General features: G+C 34.4%; 1 protein-coding gene across 1 annotated transcript in view; it reads left to right on the top strand.

The window, feature by feature from the left end:
- The first annotated feature begins 317 nt into the window (after positions 1-317).
- The window catches only part of LOC145254865 (uncharacterized), a 212983-nt gene continuing 196351 nt past the window's right edge, over positions 318-16949 (top strand). The window contains exon 1 of the mRNA XM_080113735.1: positions 318-613. Coding sequence (XP_079969861.1) covers positions 514-613 — 100 coding nt within the window. The 5' untranslated portion in view covers positions 318-513. The remainder of the gene's footprint in view (positions 614-16949) is intronic.

The raw sequence follows: 16949 nt of genomic DNA, 5'->3' as shown, positions 1-16949 counted from the left end.
ATACTCAGTGAAAAGTTTTAATTATTATTAAAAGAACGGACTGAAAAATATTATGTAAAAATTGTTTGTTTTACAGTAAAAAAAATGAATAAAATGAAATATTCGACTTTCTCGGATAGAAATTAAAGGTTCAAAAACTAGTTCACTTACTATATTTTGTTAGATTAAAATTATCCCAATGTGCAATTATAATAATTATTATCCAAATGGAGAATTGTTCTTTCTCTTTAGAACATACATGGACAATCGTTTGCCTATTAGCGTGACCACGTGGTTGAATACCGGAAGCTGTCTATACCGACAACTTACTCAGGAAGTGAGGTTACGCTGTCATATGCGTCGGCCTTCTTACTCTCGATAACCACGGTACCAGCCGCGGATTCATTCTCGAGTGACTTTTCTTTTTGTGTTATGGTCCTATTCAGCCTTAGCAAGACCACGTTTTTAAACTTTATCTTCTATTTATGAAATTATTAGTTTATTAGTGTTAGTCTGAGGCTCACCTGTCGGAAAATGTTTACATGGCTGCTCGAGATTTTTTTGAATGCCACAGTTATTGCATATGGCTTTACAAAACCTCAACTAACTTTGTACTCAACCTCCTGTAAAGAAGGTAAGTAAATATATTTCTTTCAATAAGCAAACAATTTTAACATATAGCCACTCTCCCATGTCCGCATTATATTTACAATCAAGTTATGCTTTTTTCTTTTTTTACGATTTACATAATGCAAAACTCCAATCTCTCTTTTTCCATCTTCTCTTTTTTCTTTACCACCCCATCTTTCTTAATCTTTTTTTTTACATGGGCATCATCACTTATCAAGGCCTTAAGGCCACTCGAGGATAAGGGTTAAAGAGTGTACAGTAGAAATTGGACAATATAGTAATCGTTATTAATGGAAATTTGGCGAATTTGTTAACTTATATGGAACGGCTCATCAAAAACTTGTTTACGTTAGACTTGAACACAACCATATTGTAATCAGCGGGAAGGCAGGAAAACGGAAAACAATTCCATAGCCGTGCAGTTCTAGTAAAGAAGCTTTGCTCATGGAATCTACGTTTAGGTTTAGGTACAGATAAAGAGTGGGGGAAATCATTGATAGTGATTTCTGCTAGACGGGTGTTTCTTGTGAACGTTTGACGAGGGGGGAGCATAGATTGGAGCTCAGCCGAAGACTTTCCATGAAAATAACGATAAAGCAGAGACAACTCGCAACATTTCTTCTGTGAGAAAGAGGTTGCAGGGAAGAGAAAAGGACATCCCCTACGAGGCTATGAAATCTATTTTGAACTCTATCAAGGCAGAATAAGTCCTTTCTAGCAGCTCCTGCCCAGATGTGGAAACAGTACTCCATCCCTGGACGTACCTGGCTCTTATATATAGAGAATTTTTAATTTTTCTTTACCCTTCTCTCTCCCTCTTTTTTTGCGATCAGTCTGTTAAAGCACCCTTATGATTCGAGTAAAATAAAATTTTTCATTGAAATCGATAGTTTCTAGAGGAAATGTTGAAAAACAAACAAACAAACAAACAAACAAACAAATACCTACAAATTTAATAACATTGATTTAACATATCTATTATTATACTAAATGTGAGTTGATATGTAACAGTCATAAAAATTGACGTTTCTTTCTCCTTGCGGAGAGCAGCAGCCCTGTGAGGTGATTTGATCTTAGAAGAACCAATCAGAATAAAGGGCGTATTTATTTTAACCTGAATATTGAATGACTACTTTCAGCCCCTTTGGGAATTGCAGAAAGCTCACAGACATCAACAAAAATATATCAGAAATAAAGCATACATGATCGGAACAAACAAAACAGAATTTATTTACACGAAAAACAAGTCTTCGAAAAATTTGATATGTAATAAGTAAATGTATGAATATGCAAACAGACTATACATACCCATCGCTAAATGATGTCAATACAAGTTTTCTATAAATTTTAGAAACATCATTGAACTATTTATTATTATTATATTAGATGTGAATTAATCTGTAGCAGTCATGAAAATTATAATTTCTTTTTCCTTGCGGCGAACAGCGCCTGTGAGGTGATATGGTCACACTATAATCAACCAGATTCAAAAACGTATTTGTTTTTAACCTGAAGTTTTTAGGATTAAGTCTTGCCCTGTTGAGAATTGCAGAAATATATCATCTCTCTCCTGGCCCTGGCCATTGGATTAAATGCAGGTGGACGATCTTTGGATGTCATGTCTTAATATATTAATTCATTCACTGCGACTATCTTAACTTTCGCTACTTACACCTAATAATTGTTGTTGTTGTTGTTGTTGTTTATAGAAGGGTTATGTTTTCTTTTCGTTTGACGATCGCTTCGCCATAAAAAAATATAGGAATTTGTCTTATAGTCAATGCGGAGATTATCTCCCCTAACTCAACGCTTATTTCCCAAATACTATTACTTATTAGTTTTAGTCATGCAATAAGAATATCTTAAGAGATATCTTAAATTGTTGTTTAATCACATTATAATGAAATACTTGTTTCCTTTTTACAGGGGTAATATAAATTTCACAGTCTATCGGGGCATTTAAATTAGCATTTTTTACGTCCATTTGATGGATGTTAAGGTTATATTGCAATGCAATTTGCAAAAAAAATCTGATTGTAGTCGATGAAAACGTAGAAAAATATTCTATGCCGTAAATCCAAGAAAATCCCCAGGCAAGAAATCTTGCCTTGTATTGTTCAACACCTGACGTAGTATTTTTTGTAAAGACACATCGAGAAGAAATTACATGCCATTTAAAATTTAAGTTTGGGGGAGGCACTAGCGAATAGGTATCATTTTCTGTTAATGCTTCTATCATATTTTTCATTGCCATTTTGCATTGCTGTCAATGTTCTGAATTAATTGCTCCATTAAAGCTTTTTGGCGTATTATCCATTAAATAACAATAGTCGACTTGACAGTCTCCCAAATTGTCGACCACATAAAAATCGGGTCGTATTCTACTTCTTTTTGTGTAACGGTTTTATGAATTTTCGACTTTAGCATCAGCATCATCGCTGTTATCATCTATCTTCTATCTTCTATACTCCTATAAATTCGTTTTCCTTTTGTGTGTATTGATATTCATATTAAAACCCCTCTTTTCTATTTATTTAAAAAGAAAATACAATGTTCTTATATATGGGTTGTGGAATTGCATTCACTAGCAAAAGATCTAGCTAATTTGCATATTCTTTTAAACATTCATTTTAATTAATTCACTATAGTTTTTTTTTGGTTTTCTTATCGGATGATCATCTTTAGTTAACTATTACGTGTAATTATATTCATGCAAATATTCTACATGATTTATACTTGCGTAATATTTGCGTAAAATGTTTACAGTAAACACAAAATTGTTTCAATATATTTATGTATACGTATATATTTTTGTTTAATCTATAAAAGTGAACGTGTCCGTGTGTCTGTGTGTGTACATTTTCCTACGCAATAACTTTGTCAATTTTCAGTTTACAGATCCGAAATTTTATATACACGGCACTGAGATTTGGGAAAATTTTGTAATCCGTGTTCGGCCAGAAATTTGGCTGTTAAGAGGTCAAAGTTCAACGATTTGACCTTTGAGAATTCTACCAAACTCCTCCGCCAATTTTGGGTTTAAACATTTGAAATTTTAGATACAGGTTCCTTGGACATGGATCAATCTTAATGACTTGATTTGAGCCCAAAGCAATAAATGTTAAGGGGTCATAATAGGAGTCAAAGTTTTAAAAAATTGACCGCTTTTTTATGCTCAACATACACATCCAAACACCCGGGCAATGCTGGTTATTAATATTTTTATCCTCGTCAGCATCGACTTCATTGTCATCACTTGATTTATGAATTTGGAGAAATATTAATTCGCCCTCTTCATATAATGGAGTTTCGTCTTTGAAATTAAACGTATCTGTGAATTTTACACATCCTTTTCTTTTATTTTTGTCTCGAAAAATACTAAATAGGCTAGTCTGTTTTTATCGTACCATGGGAAAATATCTCGACTGGTTTTGATATTTAATTAGCTTTTCTTATCTATAAATGTGAAGCAATTTGAATCAAATACATGCATTCTGCTTAAGTTTGGATTTTTACCATAGAAAGCTTCATATAGGGTTTTGGATAGTCTTTTGTAAAAAGACCGGTTACGTATGTATACAGCAGCCATTAGTGCATACATCCAGAGTTTTTTTTTTGGGGGGGGGGGTTGACTCAATAAGTAGACATCTTGCCACTTCAAAAAGTGCCCGCCATGATCTTTCAACTGCTCCGTTGTGGTGAGGTGAATTAGGGGCCTATTTCACATGTTTGATACGATAGTTAATTAATAAAAGTAGAGATTCCAGGTGAGAATTGTCTGAAGATAGCGGTTTCAATCCTACCCAATTCCGACCAGAGGCTTACTTGGCCAAAAACGTGGTGAGACACGAACAACTACGGATGACAGTAATTGCTGAGAATGCAGTTAGGAGATTCAGAGTTTCTATTCCGTCGCGGTTACCGCCTGACGAAGGCCAGAGGAATAGTTGGCCGAGATGTCGTGAAGCAACATCTAAGAAAAGATGAGGATAATAGTCTGCAATAGATAAATTAATAAATAATACTCATCTCAATAATGAATTCCAATTAAAATAATATATACAAATTTGCTGTTGTTTCGGCCTTTATAATCTGTAATCGTCTCGGATTCCGTTCGTTTTAGAGATGTCAGTTCAGTATATAAAGAAATAATTTTAGGTTTTCCTTTCGATAAATAATGCTCTCTTAATATGTTCAATGCTTTGCAGCTATTGTTAAAAGTTTCTCACATTACCAGAGATAGACTTATGCCATCTAAGCACTGTATTAATTCCGCAAAGACAGTTGCATTCTTTTCAATAAACTCAGGCCTGTTTCTATTTTCAGGTTCTGCCTGAATTACTTTGTGTAACTTTTGGATTCTAAATATCCTGAAAATTTCACTTGCCACAATTCGAATTTCGATTTCGATCTATCGAAGTAAAATCTTCCGCCGGGCCCATAACTCAGAGTTATCACAGTGGTAAGCGGCTTAAACTTAAGCACCTTCCAACTTACAGTGGTCATACCTTCCCATCATATCAAAAATATTACGATATGTGATATGTCACAGTTTGTAGATTTTCGAATCAAATCAAAGTAGGATAAATAGTGGTAGTGCCTGTGATAAAAGGAGTTTTGTGGAAGCTTACAAAGTGCCCCTGCCCTCCGCATGAACTTTATTGTATAAGCAAGTGCATAAAACATATCAGAATCCGACGGCGATGTGTTCGAAATAGACATTTATTTAATGCAAACTCAGAAAAGCTCATCCCGATTGAATTGTAAACAACGCGTAATAAGTCTGAAAAGTGCGTACGTTTGCGCTCGTGCGTGTGTGAATAAGTTGAGAAACTGCGTCTTTGATGTCGGGCAATGCAAGGAAGGAAACGGAGATAGCATCTCTCTGTGTTTCGTCTTTTTAGGCCCGACCTTAGTGCGTGCTGGCGTGACTAAAAGAGACACAATTAGGTCTTAGTGTTATCTGGTGAATGTATGTGTGTATGAGTGCGTCGATAGATAGGTAATAAGTTAGAATCCAGTTGTTATTTTTCTTAGCAAAATTTTCGAAAAACTTATTGAACTAAGATTATTTCTATATTTATCAGGAACACTAGGTTAAACAACGTGATTGATGAATTTATTAAATTCATTAGATTTTAATCTTACATATTAAGGTATTATATCGGATTTTCAAAGTCAGACTAAATAGCACTTAAGCTGACAAATCAAACTTTGCTTCTGACTAGCTAATTTTCAGTTGCTATTGTTGTGCCATGTTATTGACAATATAATAACATTCTTTGCTAAAAATGATTTAAAAATTGCTTATTCTGACCCAGACGATTGCGAATATCAAACATTTTTTTAAAAAATCATTCTATTATAGAAATAAGTAAGGAGGATAATTTATTTTTAATTGAATACTATGATAGGAATTGTTTACCTTAAGAATAAAAAAGCGCGAACAAATACAAACTAAAAATTAAAATGACTACACTTTCTTGAAGAGGTGACGAGCAGAGCCGGCCTTAGGTAATTGGAGGCCCTAGGCGAATTGGTGTCCCCCAAATGAAATAGAAAAAAAAATACAGAAAAATAAAATTACGCAATTTATTAAAAAAACTACCTGTATTTATAACTAAATCAACAAATAACTGAAATTTATACAAACATATTCGTGCAGATGTCATAAACCTTCAACAAAAATTAACTTTTTGTGCTTTGATGGCAGCAAAATCCAGAATAAATTGTAAATAATCCAGGGACTGAACGATATCTTGTTCGATAGATATCATTGGCAGACTGTTCAGGCATCCCCGCGTATTTGTTGTTCTCAAATAGGTTTTTATTAACTTCAACTTGGAAAATCTCCTTTTCCCCGATGCAACAGTAATCGGAATTGTCAATGCTATACGAATGGCTATAGCTATAATAATAATATAATATAATAATAATATAGCTAAATATGCAAGTAAATATGCGTTGATATCACACGTATATTTTAATACTAATATTTTGTTTTATGCATAATTAGCATTATGTACATACATTTTTTCTTATGATTCCTGTGCGAGTTCCCCCCCACCAATCGGAAATCCTTGATGAAAGAAGACTGCTTTTTCGAAAAGAAATTTAGTACACATGTACAAGTGCACATGGCACTAGCCGAAATGAAAACCGAAATTAAAGCCGAAATTTACCTGTGTTTAAATGGGAATAAACATGAAGATGTGTGTATATTAGCATTCCTGTTTTTTTATCGACAAGAAAGTTTGTATGTTGCTTGTCTGGAAGAGAGTTTGGTTAGCAGTGTGTATATATTGACGTTATGTTTAGTAGTTCGTGATAATCTATTATCGTATCTGTCGAGGTTAGATGTTAAGGATGTACTCAGATGTGTTGTGTGTGGAAGAAAATAGGAAGAGGCAGAATAAGAATGTGTTTGGATTTTTATACTATGCACGCGATTTTGAAGTGAATGTCCCTTCTTTTCTGATTGGCTGAAAGAAACTGCTGATCGGAGCTTTTGTCCAATAGAGAATTAATACGTAATTCACTGGTAGCTGCTACTTATTACAGGTTCAACTGGAAACTGCGTCGAGCCTATTGCGCATTACCGAACTTCTGTCAGATCATTTTTGTCTTTGGAAGCGTTAACTTCCTGGCTGTTTTCCATATTTATAAGACCAACCACCAGCATCGGATCCAGCAACGAAGGGAATGAAAACTCACCCTACTCTAGTAACAACATGACTGCGAAACGAGCTCTTTTACATATAGCTGGAACCATTCTGCTAAACTGAGTTGAGCTTCTTGTGCGTTCACGAACTTCCGCCGAATCTCTTGAGGAGGCTGGCGTATTTTAATAATCGCTTTCGGTCTACCATTAACGATGCCACATAGCCATTATTTGTCGCCAATTCTAGTTTTTAGCTTGGGATATGCCGTTTCCCACAGTTTACTTTTTTATTATTTTTACAGATTAAAAAAAAAGTACTCACAACTGCACTTGTGTTTTTCTGGTACAAAACTTAAAACGTGCGTGTTTTCTTGCCAGACAATATGTGGGAAACTCATGTCAGAAAAAAACTGACCTTGAATGAAAATAGATTATTGATCAAGATAAAAATTCAGCTACCACCGCAAACACGACGCCGTCAATCAAGACAAAATTCACTGTTGTCAAACACGCCCACAAAAAAAAAAAAAGAAAATGATTGGCTGGACTGAAATTGTTTTACTCTTTCGGAAACATTTAAAAAAAAAAATACTGCGAATCTATATTATATTTACCAGAGCAAAAGTGTGACATATTTTTCTCACCAGAGCTGTCTTAACCGGATAGCTCTAACACTACCACGTTGTGATATATTGGCTTCCAATGCATATTAATAACTAGCAAGGCTGCCCGGCATTGCCTGGGGCAAAAGTGTAACAATTTCTATCATTATCTCTTTTCTCCCCCCTCTTTCTTTTTCGCGCTGTGGACATACACATATAACTAGAGTTGTCGTAAGGGAAATATCTCTGTGAAAAAAATTATTACTTTCCTTTACTCAGTGTCTGAATGATAACATTAAAAAGTGTATGTACATCTTGATAACATTAAATTATATAAATGTTTATTTGACCTGCAAATAATGATTTTTTTTAATTTTAGAAATCATATATCCATGGTTACGCCAATTAAAAAGTACCGACTTTGGGGTGTTTGTTATGTGTTTTCAAAGTTTTAGTTGGACATGCAAACAGGTATTTGTCTTTCATATAACAGATTATCGATAGGAAGAAGAAGAAGAAGAAGAAGAAGAAGAAGAAGAAGAAGAAGAAGAAGAAAGATGAGGACCTCAACACTGACATAAAAACATTATTGAGATAGAAAATATCGTATATTTCAGCGATCGGGATCGCGTCTCTGTTGTTGTCATTATTATTTTTGTTGCTTTTTTAGCAGAAGTACTAATAGTAGTAGGAGGAGGAGGATAAGCAAGAGGAGAAGGAATAAGATTAACAGGAGGATGGGTTTAGTGAGGACTTTAGGAGAAGTTTTTTGTCGAAAAACGGTACATTATTTTTGAAGAAGTTATTTGTTATCCTAATTTGGGGAATAAACAAAAAAAGGTTAGCGCCTTTCTAAATTCTTTTGAATTTAATAGGATCATAAAATTATGTTAAGGAGATTATAATGCCTTGTGAACGAGATTTTTCACAGAAAAGCAAATTGCTTTCAAACGCTAAATTTCAGCCACCATATTATGTAATGTTACATTTCGAAATGCTTCAAATCTATTTGTTCTGTTTTCAGTGAAAATTGCAAGAACAGACATTTAAAGGTTTAAGCAACATTGTTATCCTCACTCCACAACTTTGCAGTTGTGCGACTGACGCGTTTTTGCTTGACACACGCAAAAGCAGAGGCGATCAGAGAACAACGGGTCATGAATTTAACTCCGCCTGGACTTTCACCAGAGCTCTCTTAACCGGATAGCTTTAACACTACCACGTTGTCACATATCGGCTTCCAATAAATATTAATTACTAGCAAGGCTACTCGGACATTGCATCTTTATTATTAGCTATGTCCGTCGATGCCTTTAACGTGTAGCTGCTGCGATTACAGAGAATCGCAGCAGCAGCATCGACACTTCGTCGTTTACTAGCTTGAATCTGTGTTTGGTTTCTAAGCTCAGGAGTGATTGGTGCACGCAGTCAACATCCCTTCTGACTTGCCCAATCAGGAACAATCTCTCAGGCGAGCTGAGCACGTAACAGAGTTTATAAAAGGGATTAATGTAAGCTATTTCCTCTTTCCTTGGTTACCAACAACAACTCCACGTGACTCGAACCTCCATCAAACTTCTCTTTTGGGGCGTATCAGAACACCCTACGAAACAATGTAACTGAGTTCGACTTCGACAAGGAGATATATAAATTCACTAGTCCTTAATTTCAGCATCTGCGTACAGTACACATACTTTCTCCGCAAATAGGATTTCTTAACCTTTTCGTCATCACCCATACCCATGCACCTATTCTCTTTTCCATTCCTTTCATAATGAAGATGACCAATAAAGTTGTTTTAAATGTTAGAATGAGACATTGTCTCTCTATTCAACATTTTGGTAACCTCGACGTGCAATCGCGGCTGCTACAAGCCTAGCCTTTAACATGTGTTACATGTTAAAAACAAAATAAGAAATTAAATGAGAACAACGAGATAAATTAAAGATAAGTTTTACTTAACATAGACAAAAAGAAAACATTCATTATATAAATATCACCTGTCTGTTTAAATGTATGTATGTATGTATGTATGTATGTATTCCTAAAACTTTCGACAGAGGCGACCGATTTTCACCAAATGGGTATCATTTTGAAGATCGACTCTTCGGACAACAAATATCGAAAAAAATGGCTAAAAACATTAATTCTTTCACCCTCAACTGGGTACTTTTCTACAGGAATGGGTCGCTTTTTTCGCCGATATTTTCGAAAGTTGTTAAGGGTTGTGACATTATGTTGAACAAAGATGGTGGCGTAGTTCAGATCAGATCCTGACTGTAATTGGCAGTAACCAAGATGGCGGCCAAGAATCAAATGCGGTCCGTGACGTATTTAGCGGCGAACTGATTGAATTCAAAATTCGACAATTTTTATACTAACTTTGGAAGGTTTTTAGTTGGTTGTTTAGCACAGCCGGTGGTTATAAAAATGATTGGCGAATTTATTCGTCTCATACCCCCATTAGAATTCTGATGGGGAAGGTCTCCTAGCGGCTTCGGCTGCAGGGAGACAGGGTAGAAGTACTCGTCAAGGATTCGTTACTTGAGACTCAGCCCAACAGGTGAGGGGCCGGGAACCGGCCCAGCACCTGTCGGACTGAGGTACACCGCCTGGGTAATACCGTGACCATCGTCATAGATGGCCTGTCAGCTAAAAAAATTACGTCATCGCCATAGGTCCTAGCAAGCAAGGAACATAGACTGCCGATAATGAGCAGACATTTTTTTACAGAAAGCGTTAGAAAACTTCAAAATTGGATTAAAAAAGATAAACATGATAATTTGTACTGAACTCATCCAATATTAATAATAAAAATATTAATAATAAAAATATTAATAATAAAAAACTAATTGAAAGTGAGAAAAGTTGTTAAAAAGTTTAAAAAGAAAAGTAATAACATTTGATTTGTATGTAACTGAAGTTTATTCAATAGAAATAAATAAAAATGAACAATAAATATTTTTTAAATAAAAAAAACAATATTTTAAAAATCAAAACTGAAAAAACAAACGATAAATTATTTTAACTGAAATACGAACAATAAATTAGTTTAACTGAAAAACGAACTATAAATTGGTTTAACTGGATAACGAACAATAAATTAGTTTAACTGAATAACAAACAATAAGTTAAAAATTAAATTTAAACAAATGTTAGTATAAACAAAGTTATTAAGGCAGAAATATTTCAAACATTGAATATTAAAACTTTTCAAAAATCTGTTGTAGAATTTAATTAAAAGTTTGAATTTTTCTTTTTCTGATATTTCTTGCAACAAAAATTGTTTATAAGGGAATTCGATGAACTCCATATCAGCATTTTTTTCAATTTGCTGAATAGTGTGTCCCTCATCACAAGAGTCAACATGAAATAATCGATTTTGATCAGCCAAAATATTTAACGTTATGTACATGGCTAATTTTCTCTGATGAATCGAATGTAAAAAAGAATCGCATTTTGTAAGTTTGTTTATAACTGTATAATTATATAAGACAAAATTATTAGTTATATCATTTGGGTATAGCAGAGAGCATCTGTTAATACCCTGAAAGTAGCTGTTCAATTCAGCTATTTCTTTAACAGCCTCTCTCCCGGATATTAAATTTTTGCAGCTATTGCATTTCAGTTTTTTGAAAACTGCATGGCAGCAATAACCTGCTAAGTATAATATAACAGGAAGTACTTCCTTGCCTTACATTGATTTACATCATCTTCTGTTACATCTATGTTAAATTTATAAACATGTAACTCTTGCTCCCTTGTCATTTCATCCCAGTTAGTTTCTTTTAAATTGTTCAATTCAATAGTTCGGTTATTAATTGGTAAGCTCAATTTTAAAATTGAGAACATTCTGAGTTTATTTTTCACATTCATACACCTGACGTATCGATATATTATACTGATCTCCACTAAGTTGTCGATACTGGCCAAACCTTGCCTCAAAGGTGTCTGTCTGAAACTTTCCTGGAAATATATGCACCATGTTTAGTACATTTATACAATATTTAGTCAATTCTACAATTGCGTAAGTAGTATGGTGCAAAACAGTATATGTTTCTTTGTTAATTTACTAGTTCTTCCAGGAATGCTATTCCAAGTTTCTAACCAGTCACAGAACACATTTAGGAAACTATAATTATCACTATTTAATGTAAGTGGATTAGCATATTTATTACGAAGTCGACAACCTTTATATGGTGTTTTCACATTCAATACTGTCCACCAAATATAAAATATTTCAATGTATTCTACGATTTCTGCATAATTTGGCAAGCATTCCTGTTTTAGCAAACCTTGAATAGTATATTTGTTGAAAATTTGCAAAACCAAATTAACATTTTATCTTTCAAAAGTAGTCGGAGAAGAGCTTTTGAAGTCAACTTATAGCAATATTTCACAAGTGATTGAGATTCTAGGGCATAAAGTTTATGTAAACTAGAAAATGGAGCACTTTGGATGTTATCTAATTCATTATTTCCATTATAACAAAACTTTGGGAAAATCATGCATTTACGTTCATCTTTTTGGCCAAGCCAATTGTTTCTAATGCATTTTAATATATGCACTGAGTCGAATAAGAAGAAAAGAGGGCTAGACGTTCTAACTGGATGGGGATATACAATTGAAAGCTTTGATGGGCTACAAAAAAAAAGACATAGCTTTTTTATTTATTGCATTATTATCTGTTATAACAGATAATACCTTAAACCCTATATCTTCTAAGCCAATTATTACACGTTTAATTATGTCAAATAAGTTCTCAGCTAGAAGACATTTAGTTGGCATAACATGCACAACATCCTTATATTGTAAGAATACACTGCTAAGCATAAAAGCAAATGCACTTGTGGCAGGTTCATTGCTGTTGTTAGCTAAGCCAACAATATTGCCACCTTTATAATCAAGATAAGGTTTGAGATGTATTTCATCAATAAGTAAAGATACTGTGATGTCATTCTGCATTAGTAACTTGAACTTACTTTTAATATACATGAGAAAAATTTGATCGTGTTCAATGACAGGATTCATAGAAGTTGATAAGGTTAATCTTCGAATGGTTGAATAGCATGGTAAAATTACATTTTCAGTGTCTCTTAACAGTCTGTACCCTCTAGGAGAGCAGTTATATAATAAGGAAGAAAATACCATCATTTCACTCGAATAATTAACCTTATTCATTGTCATTATGTTAATTTGGTCCTATATGAACTTAATTGCATTAAAATATTTAAATGATTCATCTTGCACTAATAGCAAAAATGATAAGATTAATTTTAATAAAGAACTTATATTAGAAGTTTTCATTTCCTGTTCTTCGATGTCCATTTTTTTTCATGTTTTCCATCAAAATCTGCAGAGTATTTTCCTCTTTTACATGTTTAGGAATTTGATACTCCCCTATAGCACTCATTTCCACATCACTACAAAATACTCAAACGGCCAAGTCCGGTTCAATCACCATAGACATTTTTATTTGGGGGCATGGGCATCTCTTTATATGGCATATAATGATGGTATTGTCTTGCCTAATAGAAGTCCAATAATTTTTTATCTATAAACGTTAATTTTTTTCTAAATCATCAATATTGTGGAACGTTTTACGTTTCCGTAACTCTAACTCGTCAGCAACACTTTCACATAATGAACGCTTAAGAGCAAAATTTTCTAAACGCATTTTCTTTGCGTTAGGAGACTCTCTAAAAGTGGTTGATGACGATAAATAGGAGGGACAGTTTGGTAATATTCGAGGAATAGCACCATCCTTAAGATAGGGATTTTTTAATTTAACACTAATTGTCTTTCCAGTTCTTTCATCAAATGCTGATGCCTCTCGCTGTATGTCTTCAGGTCGAAAATGAAGTTCACATACCCAAAGAAACAATTTAAAAGAAAATCGCATCATGTTTGACTTAATACAAAAAAAGAAAGAAAATTACATGACAAAAAACGATAAAATAAAAAATAAGGTAAATGTGCAGAATTAGTCCACCCTCGAAAAATCCTTTTAAATTACCACTTTTATAGGTTTTCGGGGGTGCTGAAAACGAAAATAACGTTTAAAATTACGGCAAACTAGTAGTTTTCAAGATATAAAGAGATGTTAGTTAAAAAAGTGGGGGGGGGGATAATTTAACCTAAAACGACCACCCACTTTATGGCCACTTTTTTTTTACATGGGCAACGAGCAATTTAAAAAAAAATTACATTTTTGCCTCAAACAAGGCGAAGTGCCTCTTTGATGTAGGAATGAACACAACTAAACGTAAAATGAGAACCTACAGTTGACCCCCTGTCCCCCACAAAAATTCTGTTTACACTTTTTGAAAGGGGGTGCTCATTTTACGTTAAACTGTGTTCATTGTACGTTGACTCCCAACCCCCAACATAAAGGCGGCCATACTCATTTTCTTCCCTTTTATTTGTTAAAAAGAAAGCGCCATAAAGTGTGTGTTCATTTTACGTTAAATTTTTATAGAAAAGTGATCCTCCATTTTTTAAAACTAACATTTCTTCATATCTAGGAAACTACTCGTTTGCCGTAATTTTAAACGTTATTTTCGTTTACAGTGCCACTAGCAGTATCAGAATTTGGGGGGAATTTTTGATAGCCCCAACACAAAACTGCGAATAACATATACAAAACTCGTAATTTCTCCGTTTAAAGTGGGTTGTTTATTTTCTTTCTGGAATATACTTCCAAAATAAACTATTAAAATTGTTTAAAAAATAATAGAAATATTTTTTTATTGCCGGCATTTTCTAAACACTTTTTTTTTTAAATAAAAAATAATATTTCTATTATTTTTTTAAACAATTTTAATAGTTTATTTTGGAAGTATATTCTCCAAAATTCTGACACATACAGGGCTACGACATTTACCACGAATAATTATTAATAAGCTTTTGGGATTAAAAAACGGTCCTAAACTTAAAAATAAAGTTTAATCTATTTCACGCTGATATAAATATTGCACAGTAAAATAGTTGAACTAAAAAGATAAATGATTTTTCTTATTTAGAATTATTTAAACAAGGAATTCCGTTTTTACGATATCGCTTTTATTAAATTGTTAGGTGAAAGTACATAATATTTTCACCATACTCCCCATTTTAAATAAGTTTCTAAATAATGATTTATTATTCCAGCACATAACTTAAATTACATGTAAAATTCATTTTTATATACATACTTTCATTTTTATTTTAAAATACATTCTAAAAAAATAAATAAATAAAAATAAAAAAGGCTCGTTTTTTTTTTTGTTATTTTTTAAAAAATATCTCAAACATTTTAACATTTACTCTGCTATATTTAGATGGAGTAAAATTATTTCTTTTTATTGCATTAATCCACTGATAAATTATTTCCTTTTTTGAGAAATGAAAACACAGTAACTTTTGATCCATTTTCGCAGTTACCTCGGCATTTTGGAACTATACATCTGGACAGCATGTTTAAATTTATTTAACCCTCCAAAACTTTAAACCAACTTCCGGTTTAGTCACGAGACACGTGACCAAATTTCAACAGACCGATGTTCATGACGTCACCAGACTAAATTATAGTCGTCGCTAGGCCATCATATTACGGTAGCCACGGTAATACCTAGGAGGTCCACCCTCCCAGGCCTTGCCACTGGGCTTTCCGGTGGAGTAAGTTTATTGCTTACTGCCTGAGGCGCCCCGACCGGGGAATGCCGACAGGGTTACTCAGGCAATTTTTACAATTGCAGGAGTGCCCCTCCTTTAGGGGAGCCTGCTGGATCCCCACCTTCCGGCCTTGTGCCACATATTGCTGTGATGAGCAGCAATTAAATCTCTGCCCTCATTAGTTCGTCTTTTGTCGGTATACGTTCTCTATTGCGCTTAATTGTTACATATTATTGTTATTGTTATCCTTGTTGTTAAATTTGTTATTTCTTTCCTTCTTTTTCCCCCATCGCTATTTATTAGCACCGGATTTTACTTTCCTTTTTGCACACGTTTTACCGCTGGTCATGGCATCTGCCAGCTGTGCGCCGACGGTTTCTACCAAGGAAAAGACGGACACTGAAATAAAGGCTGGAAGAAGCCCCCCCCCCTGCAGTTAAGATAGACCTGGAGACCTTGACAGAAGCAAAGAAATGCGTAGAGCATGTCACAGAAAAAAAGGCATAACTTTAGAGCAACCAAGGTTGCAAGAATTCACTAAGAAAACGATTTCTCTTTTTGTCATAGATCGAAAAACTAAAAACTTATCCGCTCAAACAAGGACTTAGTTACAAAATTAATAGCGACCACCGGCATGAGAGCCGAAAGAATCACTAAAGCTCGTGGATACAACACCTGGGCAGCCCTGTTTAAAACTGAGTGAAACTGTCCCAAAATGAGATAATTAGAAATGATTACATACTTAGAATGAAGTACCTTGGGTGAAAGAGGACGACCATCGCCATCTTTGAAGTTCCTGGCGTAATCCCAGGGGAGTACTTGGCTGCTTATCTCCTCCAATTTGGAGACATAACAGGAGTCAATGTGGACCATTATAATGGCGTCTAGTCCTTTGACTTTTTACTAAATAAGGAGGCATATTTCAAAATCTCCTACTATTTGGAAGCTGAAAATGAGAAACTACCGATTGTTAGTGGCATGAAGGCGTCCGGAATGTTGGTTGGTTGGTTGGTTGTTTTTGTTTTACGGCATATCAACCCTTTTCGTTATTTAATGCCGAATCCAAAGATTTTGAAGAAAATTTTTTTTAATAGAATATATTTGTTGTTTTCACGTCGGTTTTTATTCAACCCATAGTTGGGACCCTAACAGGTACTACCACTCCGGGTTAGAGTGGACCTGGGAGCAATGGTAATTAAAGGGTGGCTCCACACTCCCCAAAGCCCACAAGCTGGGGTCTCACCACTGGATATAGTTTAAGGTCATATCCAGGACCCCATTGAGGGACTTTTACCCTCTGCAGGGGGGCAGTCGGCGTATTCTAATGCCCCACCGACAGGGCCGTCCGGAATGCTGGATATGCGGGGAAGTGGGGCACTTAATATATACGTGCCCCAAGAAACAACCAACGCCCAAACCCCCCC

Source organism: Euprymna scolopes, chromosome 30, assembly GCF_053919585.1.
Source record: "Euprymna scolopes isolate OS-2025 chromosome 30, ASM5391958v1, whole genome shotgun sequence".
Lineage (NCBI taxonomy): Eukaryota > Metazoa > Mollusca > Cephalopoda > Sepiida > Sepiolidae > Euprymna > Euprymna scolopes.
The sequence above is the reverse complement of the archived record's forward strand: the minus strand, read 5'-3'. Positions and strand labels throughout refer to the sequence as shown.